This window comes from Dipteris shenzhenensis, chromosome 32 (genome assembly GCF_047967505.1).
Source record: "Dipteris shenzhenensis isolate YYH24624 ecotype China chromosome 32, Dip_SZ_1.0, whole genome shotgun sequence".
NCBI lineage: Eukaryota > Viridiplantae > Streptophyta > Polypodiopsida > Gleicheniales > Dipteridaceae > Dipteris > Dipteris shenzhenensis.
The window spans coordinates 2,782,802-2,795,734 of record NC_141627.1 but is presented as its reverse complement, the minus strand read 5'-3'; the positions used below and the strand labels follow the sequence as shown (position 1 = coordinate 2,795,734).

The following is a 12,933-nucleotide window of genomic DNA, read 5'->3' as shown; positions in this document are numbered from 1 at the left end:
ATGTGTGTGTGCGTGCATGAGGGAGACATTTAAATAGAAAGAAGAGCGAGAGAAAGTGCATGTGTGTGTGGGGAGGAGAGAGAGAGGGTTCATATTTTTGCGTAAATGCTTGCCCCTTGATCAACATCACATGGCTTCTCATCAAGTTGAATCATTGAGTAAACTGAGCATAGAGCTAAGCCAAACAGTGCCTATGGTGGAGGGGTCTTGAAACTTGAAATTTTACTTCTTGAAATTAAGGACATTTTAAGATCCCAAACCAACTCGTTAGGTTATGGTACTCGTACTCTTAAGCATAAACTTTGACAACAACAAGTCTTGCTTTGAATTTATAAACTTTACCATTTCAACTCAACTTAGCTTCTTTGGTGGGTGATATAATAATGACCAAGATTCATTATAGTTCTCATCCAACCATTCTAGTCTTTTGTACTACTTAGAAAGATGTAGGTTCTGACTTTGTAACATTTGCCATAAAAGTAAAATCACCTCTATAAACCAATATTTTTGGTTTTATTGTTCGTAGGAAGATCTTCTCACTTCTTCAATAAGACTTCTAGGCATTTAAATGATGACCATGGTGTTTACAATGCTTACAAAATTTTCGTTTTTTTCTTGCCTTTGCTTTGTGTGGTGATTGTGGGTTGACCACGGTTTGAAGGTTGTGTGTCTGAAGGTGTCTCAAACAAAGTAGTTTTTTGAATCATTGGAGTGGTAGATGGAGCACACTAAATGTATTTAGGATGGTCAAAGTAGCGAGTCTCATCAAAGATGATATCTCTAGCGTTGGTTTACCTTCTCTAGAGACCATCAACCATCTAGAGCTAGATGTCAAAAGTCTTAAAGGATGATCAAAGTAAAGGAAATATCATTATTGAGATGATCATAGTTCTCATATTGAGATGACATCTCTAAAAACTATCAACCTTTTCTTGATTGGATAATACAACCTAGGTGCTAAATGCACGCTTTTGATTCTTTGAGTAACGTACGAAAACACATCTGATAGATTGTACAATGACCCCATGCACACAATGGCACAAACCAGATCCTCAACTACCTGCAAGACCCACAGTGGTTTTCCAAAGTTTAGTGGAAAAGGATGGCTTAGCGAGAGAGAGAGAGAGAGAGAGAGAGAGAGTGGAAAAGGATGGCTTAGCGAGAGAGAGCGAGAGAGAGAGAGAGGTTTATACTTCATAGCCAAGCGAGTGACCTACTCAACGACACAAACCAAAGGGGGAGAGAGAGAGAGAGAAAGCTTTTTCCTCCATAGCTGCCACCATCATAATTGATAGTTTTGCCATAGTACCTTTAAGTAGGAAGAGCCTATGATTGTTGTTGATCAATTACAGGCTTTGAATTCATTGTTGGTGCTCCAGCCGGGAAACTTAGCGAGGATCTCAAGGATGAGGGACACAACCAGGTAATGCTGCTCATAACTCTGGCTGCCCAAGAGCCTTGCTCCAAGCTTACTTCTGCTTGTTGGATGAATAAGTTTGAGGATCCACTCCGGATTGCATCCACGTAGTTGGAAGGAGAGTGAGCACATATCCCTGGAGTTAGCAAAGCGCAGAACCGCATCAGTAAACACAGTCCAGTTTCCACAAATTCGTCACTGCTGCTCCTGTCTCTCAGAAATCTCCGATCAAGGCTTATAATTAGCTCCTTGAAGGCACTCCAATGAGGTGTAGGCGATAAGATAACTGTATATATGTTCTTGTGAGGTTGCTCCCGTACAACCTGCAAACATTTTGCTCCATGATCAATTGATATATGAGCTATTGATACAGAAATCTCAACAAGGCTAGCAGAGAACAAATTTCTAAAAAACAGTGGTGATGGCTTTTCCTCTGGAGGCTACTTGCATCCAAATCACCGTCGTTGGTCACACATTTTATTGGAGCCGCTCCTTAGCAAGAATCTAATACAGAAAGCCAGAGTAGGATTGACAAAGACACCCACACACTTCATGGCATATGCATACATCTCCTTAGCAATCAACTATTGAAAAGGTACAGGCTCAAGCTGGCAAGAATCCAATCATAGGCCCATACACAGTTATCTGCAAAAAGAGCAAACCTTGGCTTCCGAGACGCTGCTGTAGTAATGGCAGGGCCCGATATGCTTGAATTGGAACAATGGATCATCGAAGGGGACACGAGGCACTATGTCGTTTCGAAAAACCACTCGAAAATACTTCTTACCCTCTGGTTTGCACAGGTGCTGCTGCATATAGCTTGCAAACTTGCTGTCTCCCACTCTTGGCTGTCCAAATGTGAACACTCCCCCAAGGCTTTCCAACATGAGATCTCGTTCAAAGTGCAACAATCCAGTGAAAAGTGCAGCCAATGCTCCCCCTAAGCTGTGCCCTGTGATGTAAAGCTTTGCACCAAGGTTTGCTCTCAACAGGTCTCTCACCTTCGCACAGATGGCGTCGTAGGCAAGTACCTTATCATCGTCATCCAAGATCTGCTGAGATAGGCCTGAAGTGGGAGTAGCTGCAGGTGTTTGTCCATCTGCTTTCATACCAGAGTTTATCTTCACCTGCTTGAGCGTTTCCCTATTCAAACGGCTGCCAAGGCCAAGGGCCTCCAGAAATCCCACATGCACTCTACCCATCTGCGGCAGCGCATAATAAGAGAAATCAAAATCGGTGGACCAATCCGCCATGTTGAAAGGCTGAGTGCCCCTAAACGCCACCACCACGATGTTGGCATCTCGTGCTCTGTCTGTGAAGATGAAGGCCTGAGTGGCCTTGGAGTCGAGGTATTCTGATAAGATTTTGCAACAACATGAAACTTTCAGCTGCAGGAAGCTTTGAAGCTGACGGTTCAGATTATGCCCTACTCGCACGTTTCAACTCGCGGAAAGTAATCGTCACTCACCATTCCAACAGTCGAAGAACTGCACGAAGTTCATCTGCGCATCGAAGCAACCACCTCAGACGACTCAGCATTCGAGATTCTGCTCAGACTCGAACGAACATAAGAAGAATTGAAAGCCTGGTTGTTTAATGTCTCCAAGGAGAAGCGCAAAAAACTCTAAGGATGAACTTTCCTTTTACCTTCCATTGTTGGCTCACAACTCTTTGGATTACTTTCGCATTTTCATACGAAAGTTTTGATGCCATTATGCACAGATCTGCCACCGATGTCATGTGACCATCTGAGTCTGGACTGAGGCTGCTTGGTTCATGACGCAAGTCTTGACGCGTATCGAGCAGTCCACAGACGCTATAATATCTGTCGTCCTCCGGGCACGGTCTTATTACAGAACCTACAGTCGTGCATAAGCTTAGTAGCTTAACCGATTGGTACAATGCTTCCCTCAGAATTTGAACTGAAGGTTTCTTAAAATTCTGATTGAATCTTGTATCGGGGAATGTCTCCTCCGGTCTCGAGAGCTAAATTAAAACGTACCTGGGGTGAAAAGGCGCTTCTGCAGCGTCTTCCTAATTCCGCCGTTGGCGAAAATCAAGTTCAGATAGTACTCCACTGAGTCACCGAGCTTTTCGAAGTGCTTCGCAAAGAGAAGGAGAGTTTTTATGAAGAGGATGGAGCACACAGCCGCCCAGCTGAGCCTTAAACTGCGGCTCGTAGCGTCCGACGAGGAATCCAACGAAGGACTCTTTTGTATGTTTCGTCCGGAGATCAAGGAATAGATGTCACAAGTCCACGAGTGAATTAAGGATGCCAAAAACCGAAGCGGATTTGAATCCTTGAAGAGAGCCAGAGCGTATTCCTCTGCCTCGGGCTCCAGGTCACTGCAGTACAACCAAACAGCTCTAGGTGAGAAGGATTTCCAACTCGTAGTGACAGTTGCTGTGCTGCTTCACTCCGATGCCGGAATACCTCGCAAATCTCTCCATCAAGAGATGAAGGGACCGGTCAACGAGCAAAATTCACTCCGTCATTACAGTAAGAAGCCAAACGCAGAGCTTAAAACACCAGATCGACGAAGGATTGACGAATTAGAACGACGCTGTGACTTGCCTGAGCGTGCCATGGTGCAGCGTCTTGCCAGAGTCGATTCTCCGCTGTCTCTCTCGCAGAGTCTCGACGCCACTGCTTGGCTGATTCTTCATCTTGGACCGAGTCCACAGATAACACCAATGCAATGAATTCTACAAAAGGATTTCAGGGAGGCTGAAACGCGCTTAGACGATGAATTGCGTGAAGGGATTGCGAGAGAGCAGCATCGTGATTTTTTTTTGTGAAGGTGCGAGATTTTGGTGAAGATTCGAGAAGCAGAAAAGAAACCTACGTACGACTCATGGGAAAAGAGAAGATCCACTGAGCTCATGGTCTCATGGTCCATGACTCATCATCATCATGGCCCATCCTTCATCATTCATCAAATGACTTATCATCATATCACGTTTTTTGCATGAGTCCTCTCTGCTCACTCCTTTTTCGCATCTTCAATAGAGCGGTGCTTATTGCCAATTTTTAGCCCAGCAATCATCAAGGCACTTAGTGCGAATGTTGCAATCATGGCCACAATGCAGCATTTACACTCACACCAAGTGGGAACAACCTTTGTGGCCTACGAGCCAATCGTCATCAGTTGAATGTTTGGTGCCTTCTCGTTCTGAATCACTAGTAGCTAGTCATCGCTCTGGCTACCTTCTACCGCTTGGCTTAATGCATAGTATAGTTCCCTTGGAGGATGGACATCCCTCCCCCACTCCAGCCCCTGAACCTTCTTCACTGGTGATAGGCACTTCTTTAGAGCTTTGCCTCCATTTTCATTGTCATATCCTATTTGCAAGGCTGCTCTGTACAGATCATGGCTACCCTCACCAGCTACATGTAGTGAACGATGTTCCTTTTTCGATGCAAGTGTAGGAGTGGAGCTTTTGGGTGCCAGGGACTACCACAACCAATGCAACCCCCAAAACACGCTACAATGGCCTTGAAACTCTAATAAGTGCTACTCCTAAATTCATGGGGTAGTTTGACAAGTTCTTCCATGGGGACCTACATGCTGACTCAAATTCTTCAAATAGATCTTGACTAGGGCCAGCTCTAAAGACCTTGGAACCACCTTTGATCTCATGACCACTTACCTTCTCAAGAATGAGGTCTTGAAAAGGAAGAGGATGATGGCCTCTCTTGGTGGTCGCATTGAGTTTCTTATAGTCGATGCAGACCCGCCACTTGTTGTTTTTCTTTGGGGTGACTACCATTGGTGAAACCCATTCAATATTGTGAACCAGAACAATAAACCCAGCTTCTACAAGTTTCTGCAACTCTAAGCGCAAAGCATCGGTCTGTAGGGGCCCTAATCTTTGATACTTCTGAGCCATAGGCTTCAGCTCTATCTTGTGCTCTATGGCAATCACATGGCGAAGGTGGTGGTAGCTAGTTGCGAAAAGGTCAGGGAAATCTTTGAACATTTCTAGGAAGTCGTCTTTCTCACTTGGAGTGAGGCCTGGGGAAAGCATAGATTCAAGCTGTTGAGGACTAGTTGTTACCTTTTCTGCAGGTGGCGGGGTCGGAGACACCCCCATCATGTAAACTTCGTTCTCTGAGAACTCCTCCCCCCTGTTCGATTCTTCCATATTGATTCAGACACTGAGGATGAGAGAGTATCACTGTGTTGCTCCTTTTCTTCTTCGGGTTTAGTGGCACCTGGTTGCACCGGGATCTTCTCCTTAGAAGCACCAAAAGACATGTGTCCTATCTTCCAATAGCTGACTGCATCACTCTTTCTCAACCATGGTCTCCCGAGTATGGCTGGGTAACTCCTGCCTGTATCTTCAATGTCCACTACATAGAAATTGACGGTGTTGGTCAACCCATTAACAGTGATGGGCAAATTCTCAATGACTCCCAGGGTGGCGAGTCATCGACCATCTACTACCTTGGTTCGAGTGGAGGAACGCCTTGTGCATTTCAAATTCAATTTCTTCATGATACGGGGCACCATGATATTACATGCAACTCCCCCATTGACACACACACTTTTGACATGGCAATTATCTATGATGACATCTACTATATGCAGGTGCCGATCAATTTCTTTAGAGATAGAAGAAACCTCTCGTACCTTTCCCTTTTTCTTGCTCCTCCTTGTTGAGAGCCCTTGCTGCAGCTCACGTCTCACCTTAGGGCTTAATGCTATTAGTTGAGGAAGTATGATGCTCAAAGACCGATGAGCAAGGTCCTGAACGACCGAAATAGTCCTCTTGCCCCGAGCCGATGGGAAAATCTGAGGGTGACCACTTACTCCTATGAGATATTTTAGTCTTCTATATTGGTGGGTCTGCCATCTCAACATCTGAGGGCTTTGAGAAGGACACCTTCTTCTTGGGGTGGCCCGGCGGTCCACGGTTTGGAGAGGGGTCTGAGGTGGTACGACTTATTTTCTCGAGGTTAAGAAGGTGAGATGGCGCGTCGATATGTGGATCGAGCAGCCCTGCTCCTGGACCATTTAATTGCCACGCAGAAGGACAACGTCGGATTTTGAGCTGGAATGACTCAGCATGTGCTGGGCTACCTCGTAGAAGGAGCAAGTGATGAATTCCGCCTCAAGCTTAAATGGGAGAATCCAGAAACCATGGTGCTAGCACATGAAATTGCTCCAAAGTTTGATAAAATTCAATCTGACCCTGCTTCAAAGAAGACGATTGTCTCTCCGCAACCCCCTCAATTCTTACAACAATAACCTGGGGGGTCCCCAACTCAGGGGCATACCCCCACCCCCCATCAGGGATGTATCCACTGCCTCCACCTCAAATGTATGGTCCTCCCTTAGATGCTTACCCTCAACAAGGAGTATATGCTCAACCTCCACTTAGAAGATTTCCCCAACCTCGCCCACGAGCCCCCCTCCTTCCTACTCCCTCGGCCCATCTTGCTAAAGAACCCAGAGTCAATGACCTAGCCAAGGCCCTGAATAATCTTCGGCTTGAGATGGTGGGCATCAAAAATCAAGCCAATCACCCTCCAAGAGAATGTGCCAATGTTGTGTGCTATGAGTGCCACCAGAAGAGTCATTATCACACGGAATGTCTCAATATTCCAAGGGTGAATCTTCTAAGTGAATCAAGCAGTGAATCAAGCACCGAGGATTCTGATGTAGACTGCTTCAAGTTTGCCACCTGCAGGTACACATTCTCCGGCTCCTATTCTTTGCCAAAATACTCGATCATAGCTATTGTCAACCTCAGCCAACTTTGGCGAACATCTTCGGCCTGCTGTGGGAAGAACCAATAGCCATCTATCTTCAGTAAGAAAGTTGAGAGAAACACAACGGCGCTTGAAGGCCACAAGATACTCATTTGGATTTTCTTCAACCCGACCACAGAACACGAGAATGTCAGCCATGCTTGGAAGATGGAAAAGACGAAGGCAAAATGAGGCTTATCTATTAGCAAACATGGAAAGAGGTAGCTTGAACTGAAAATCGGGTGAAGATACATCTACAAAGCACACATAGGCAGGGTAGGGTGTGACTGGTGTATTGTGAAATATTATACGGGAAGAATCTTGAGCATAGAATAGCTCATAGACAATCTTAAAAGTCCACCACATGCAGTGAGACCTCAGTGGGCTTTTAGTTAGTAGCACCAACACCATGATTCCCGGACCCCTAAGGGAAGTGGGCCGGAAGCACAAGTAGTGTCGAAGGTGATGACGGGGCAGGGAGAGAATCTAGGGACATGGGGGAGACATAGACGCGGCGCTGCATGAGGTTGTTCATCAAGACAAACAAGAATGCCATGACAAATGTCAACAACTGGAGAGCTTGCACATCACCTTCAGCTTCTTCCAGTTCTTGTAGTCGCCATGCTATTTCTTCAATGGGTGTGCGGTTTGGCATCCTTCTTTTGAGCAATGTCCTTAAGGACCTTCAAATATTCCCAACACTTAGTTTCATGATGACCACAACCTTTGCATTCCTTACAAATGATCATGCTCATTTGTGGCTTGTGGCTTTGTTCGGGCGGTGCTCCACTCGATTCATGTGTGATTGAAGTACAAGCTTCTTGTGCTAAGAAATCAGCAACTAAATTTTGAGCTCGAGGGATATGCTGAATTTTTACCTCTTCAAATTGTTGGCAAAGTTCCAATGCTTGTTGATGTCGTGGAACCAAGCCTTCGCTCTGCACCTTCCACCTTCCACTAACTTGTTCACACACGAGTTGAGAATCTCCTTGCACCTCAAGTTGCTTGATGCGATGTTCTTGCACCTTTTGTAGCCCAAAAATGAGTGATGAGTACTCAGCTTGGTTGCAAGTACTTGATGGTGCAAACTTGCTATAACAATACACCTCACCCCCTGGTGAAGTGAGCTTCACACACACCAGCAGCCTTGGTCGAAGGTTTGTATGCACCGTCAAATTGCAGGAGCCAAGATGTCATCACACCAAGACTAAAATCCGGATATCCCAAGTTTCTCGGTAGTCCAAGATAGGTAGAAGGAGAGGGTGGGGAGAATTCAATACTTGAGTGAGACGTTCAGCACCAAATAAACTTGCAATTCTTTGTTTATCTTTAGACCAAAAAGAATTACAACTTGAAGCTCAAAATGAGGCACAAAGGGTTGATTAGGTACAAAGGGATTCCTTGGTCGAAACATTACCAACCATAGCCGAGCCCTAGAAACCTTTGTAGTGAGATCGATAAGAAATCATTCAAGACGAGCTTATCCACAGGAATTAATAAGCAAATGCGCCAAATCTCCCCCCAAGCTTGGGGAGCATCCCACCCTTCGAAGAATGTCACCCTTTTAATTACCTCCGATGCAGCAAGTAACTCGATCACCGCACAATGAGTAGAATTGAAATCAAAGTCCTCCCAATGTATCACTAGTTCTTCACCTTGAATCATTCATGGTGTATCATCCCACCCATCGTCTCCTTGAACAATGCATTATACAATCAGTTGTTAAAGATCGACATGAAGATCAAGAAAGAGATCTCGCCAATTGGTAGCCGTAATGAGCGGAGGACCAAGCACCAAATCCTTGAACTCGTCAACAAGTGACATAAATATCCACTCTCCTCGTGTGGCGTGCATCCAAGGAGTGAACTTGAAAAAGTTCAGAATCTGCGATCTAGTATGAGATATGAATAGAGCACATGAAATGAAGTACTTTTGCTTTTTACAACAAGAGGAAACTCCCTATGGTTAGAGAGTTACAGTTCATGAGATTTCACGATATAAGCAATATCATTACACTTTCATCACTTCATATTTGCTGGCCCATTGGTAAGTCTTCCTTTTGTGAATAAGGAGGTCTTGGGTTCAATTCCCACTCCTTAATAAAAAGAGAGGAGAGGAGAGGAGAGGAGAGGAGAAGAGAAGGAGACGAAGAGAAGGAGAAGGAGAAGGAGACGAAGATAGGGGGGCGCGAGGTCTGTTGTAGATGCGTAGGAGCAGTTTTGTGTGGCACCGCATAGGAGATGCGTAGGAGCAGTTTTGCAAGCGCGGTCGACCAAAAGACGTGTGGCGCCGCACAAAAAACGCGTAGGAACCCAGAAGGTACGCAGGATCCGCAGGCTGAAGGCATAGAAACTGAGAAGTTCTGTAGCCATAGAGATGGAGAATTGCGAGCAGAAGACACGTAGATTAGAGGCGCAGAAGCAGAGAACCGCACATGGAAGGTGCTGTGTAGAACTACACCCGGTGGTAGGAGTAACGAATTTTATGCCACCAACCGTGGAGATTTTGATCCCAGTAGCCACACCACTTCTATTAAATAGAAAAGAATTCGAGGCATGATGCTAAACACGAGGCATGGCGATACTCGAGGGCCATAGAGGAAAAGGGAACATGAGGGAAGAAGCATTAACATAGGTGGGGAAAAAGGATTAAGGGAATGAAGAGAGGGACTATGCCACAAGGGGGAAGGGAGAGGGGGCAGAGGAGCATGTACATGATGGGAGGTGGAATGTAGAGATGGAGACATCAAGGGAAGAGAGTCATGCTTTATTTGAAAGGAAGGATGGGGGGGGAAATCAAAGTACTAGCTAGGTGGCTTTACAAGAATGAGTGTGTTACATCAAGGAATAGCCCCCTCCTTTTATAGCCAAGAGAGAGGGTCTCTCCCAATAAATGTATCCTCCCACATGCATGGTGTGTGTGGAAAAGTCTCCCATGTGGGCTAGGTGGGTATACACTCTCAATTGCATGCGACAACCCTTTGCCTCATTTTTCCACATAAATCAAACCCCATATCCCAAGTCTGAGATACTCCCTTGGTCTCTTCCCAATTTTATAATACGTTCAAACATCTAGGAGAACAAGTGGAGGGTTGGCACAAGGAGTCTTGCCACCTCATCCTACTTTTCCCATTATTTAACTTGCATACTTTGACTATCTACACCCCCCCACATGGGCCTATCCTACATGGAGGAAATAATCCAATATAATATCCATCTCCACCTATTTTATATTACTTCTCCCATGGTTGTTGGTCCATGTCTCACTAAATGCAGGCATGGGACCGCCTAGGTGGAGGGGTGGCACATGGAGGAACCATGCCACCTTAACATTTTATAATATAACTACCATGGATTATGTACAACACACCTTATGGGTCCTCTTACGTGGGTGGCACATGGTCATGCCCTGCCACCTCAACCATGGGCCCTATGCACACCATATTTTATTATACTATTGCCACACATACAAGCACACACATATATTTATGCCTTTTACCTTGGTCAAATTTATCCATAACAGTGCAAATCCCATTCCAACTCCACGATGCCCACAACTTGGCAAGTCAGTTGCTTGTTTCTCAAAGGGACATGTTGTTGCCCCAATTGACTAGATGGTGTCAAAAATGATGTCTAAGTGTTGAAGTGTGCTCACAAATCGTTATTCTCCCATTGTCACATGATTATCCTACGATAGCTGGCCCTTACCTCCAAGTGTTTTTTATATGTTGGCATTCTACACTTGAGCATGTTTTTACCACAAGACTGCAAGAGTGATCATCTTCACCCAACACAACACCTGGTTGGGTTGTCACCGAGCATCTTTGAGGTAGTCAGGTGAGGGAACCAGAGTGTCAACATTTTGGTGATCCTACTTGGGAAGGGTCAAGTGAATTCTAAGTTGATGAGCTATTAGGATAGGAGATTTAGGGAGCCGAGATGGTAAGCTTAGTGTTAGGGTAGAACTGGAAGAGAGTTCATGTTAACTGGTGACAAAGTCAAATGGCTGGCCAAGTAGTCTTTCTATGTGTCATAAGAGGAACTCAGGCAAACTGCCTTAGTTGCTCCTTTTTCACCTTGGATATTCCGTGGTGCCTCTCTCCACATCAGCCATAGTAGCCGGTCTTCTATTTTCATACCTTTCTCGATGCAATCCTTCTAGCTGAGTACTATCAAAGACATTCTCTACGCTCTCTGAGTTGGCGTTCTATTCATTTTTATGCTCAATTAAGGTGATGGCCATCCGTTTGAAATCCAAACTCTTTGTAGATGAGGGTTTCGAGGGCCATTTTCCACAACGAACCTTCATTCACCAATCTTCTAGGATGCCTTAACTTGATACGATCATTTATGACCTCTTGGCTCTGCATAATAGTGTTGGCTCTTTCCCATGGCTTCCGCAGGAAGAGCAGGGTAGTCTCAGTCTGCAGCGTTCCGAGGATTTTTGTCACCTACAGATATATCGGTGTTGTCGTTTGTAGTATAAGTGTAGCTTAGGACCTCAAGTCATATTCCAGTGAGAGATGTAGGCTTAAGTGTGGTAAGCAATCATAGTGCACACATGTGTGAAAGGGACATGCATCATCATGGTTGGGGTAATGCAAGCTTTTGCCTTCCTTAGGGGTTGAAGGGTTTAGAAGGAGGTTCCAAGGTTCAGAGAAGGTTCCGGATTTTAGAAGAGCTTCAAGGGTTAGAAGGAGGTTCAGGATTAGAAGGAGGTTCGAAGGTTCAGAGAGAGGTTCTAGAGTTTAGAAGAGATTTAAGGGTTAGAAGGAAAATCCAAGGTTCAGGGTAGAGTACATGGTGGAGAAATCATCTCTCTTGTAGATCATGGATGTTAAGGGTTGAGGAACTAAGGGTTTAGGGGGAGCATAGGAGTAGGAGAGGAAGAAGATGTAAGAGCATGGGGGGGAAGGAGAGAGAGAAGGAGGGAGGAGGAGAAGAGAGGAGGAGGAGGAGGAGGACGAGGAGGGGGAAGGAGGAGGAGAGGGAGAGGATGGGTTGCACAGTTGGAGGAGAGGGGAGGAGGAGTTGCAAGGTTTAGGACATGCTTTTGGACATGGAGTGCAAGGAAGCATGGACACTTGAGACAATTGCTTGGAATACCAAAGTAGAACTCAACACAATGCCCTACAGAGTGTAAGCTTCATTCCAGTATGGGGTATTTATACAAGTTGGAGAGCTTCTCTCTGCATGTAGGAATTGTAAGACATTCTCTCTCTACGTGTAGAACTTGCATATAGAAGTTGCATGTAGGAGTTGCATGTTGAACTCGCATGTAGGAATTGCATGTAGGACTTGCATGTAGAACGTGCATGTAGGAGTTGCAAGTAGAACTTGCATGTTGAGGATTTCTAAGAGAGATAATTCCTAGCCTTATACAAGTAGAAACAGAGCTTTGCTGCTACTCTACACACATATTTTGTACTACCTAAGTCCATGTTGGCACAGAGACAACATACTCTCGGATCCATTTTATTACTCGTCCTCACGTTATGGTTTATTGTGTGATCACGTAGTTGGGATGCCATGCGTGAAATCTAATGGTGGCTATGGAACTTGTGTCGTGCCAGTCAATCTTGCTATAAAGCCTTGGCACGATATAATTTTTGATCTGTTTCCAAGTAGCCTATATCTACTATTTATTTGAACAGAGGATTACCAGAATTCGAGCGACTGTGTTCGGATGAGGTGGCGGTTCGGAGTGAAGACTTTTATAAATTTTGACATTCTAGTGTGATGATTTATGTTTAAAAATTATC

General features: G+C 45.1%; 1 protein-coding gene across 1 annotated transcript; it reads right to left on the bottom strand.

The window, feature by feature from the left end:
• Window positions 1-1,148: 1,148 nt before the first annotated feature.
• Window positions 1,149-4,085, bottom strand: LOC147880175 (triacylglycerol lipase OBL1-like). The gene is made up of 6 exons (XM_087370852.1): window positions 3,998-4,085; window positions 3,420-3,768; window positions 3,065-3,276; window positions 2,886-2,919; window positions 2,080-2,771; window positions 1,149-1,740 (listed from the first exon to the last, which is right to left on the bottom strand). The coding sequence occupies exons 1-6, from the start codon at window positions 4,082-4,084 to the stop codon at window positions 1,327-1,329; spliced, it is 1,788 nt and encodes a 595-aa protein (XP_087226978.1). The 5' UTR covers window position 4,085; the 3' UTR covers window positions 1,149-1,326.
• Between the last annotated feature and the right edge of the window lie 8,848 nt (window positions 4,086-12,933).

What these genes read in the sequence shown, in the direction of transcription:
- LOC147880175 (XM_087370852.1), bottom strand. Translation starts at nt 4,084, where the DNA reads ATGAAGAATCAGCCAAGCAGTGGCGTCGAGACTCTGCGAGAGAGACAG. An exon ending in GAAGCGCCTTTTCACCCCAG is followed by an intron (nt 3,277 to 3,419) that starts GTACGTTTTAAT and finishes GCACGACTGTAG; the next exon opens with GTTCTGTAATAAGACCGTGC. An exon ending in TTGTGAGCCAACAATGGAAG is followed by an intron (nt 2,920 to 3,064) that starts GTAAAAGGAAAG and finishes TTCGATGCGCAG; the next exon opens with ATGAACTTCGTGCAGTTCTT.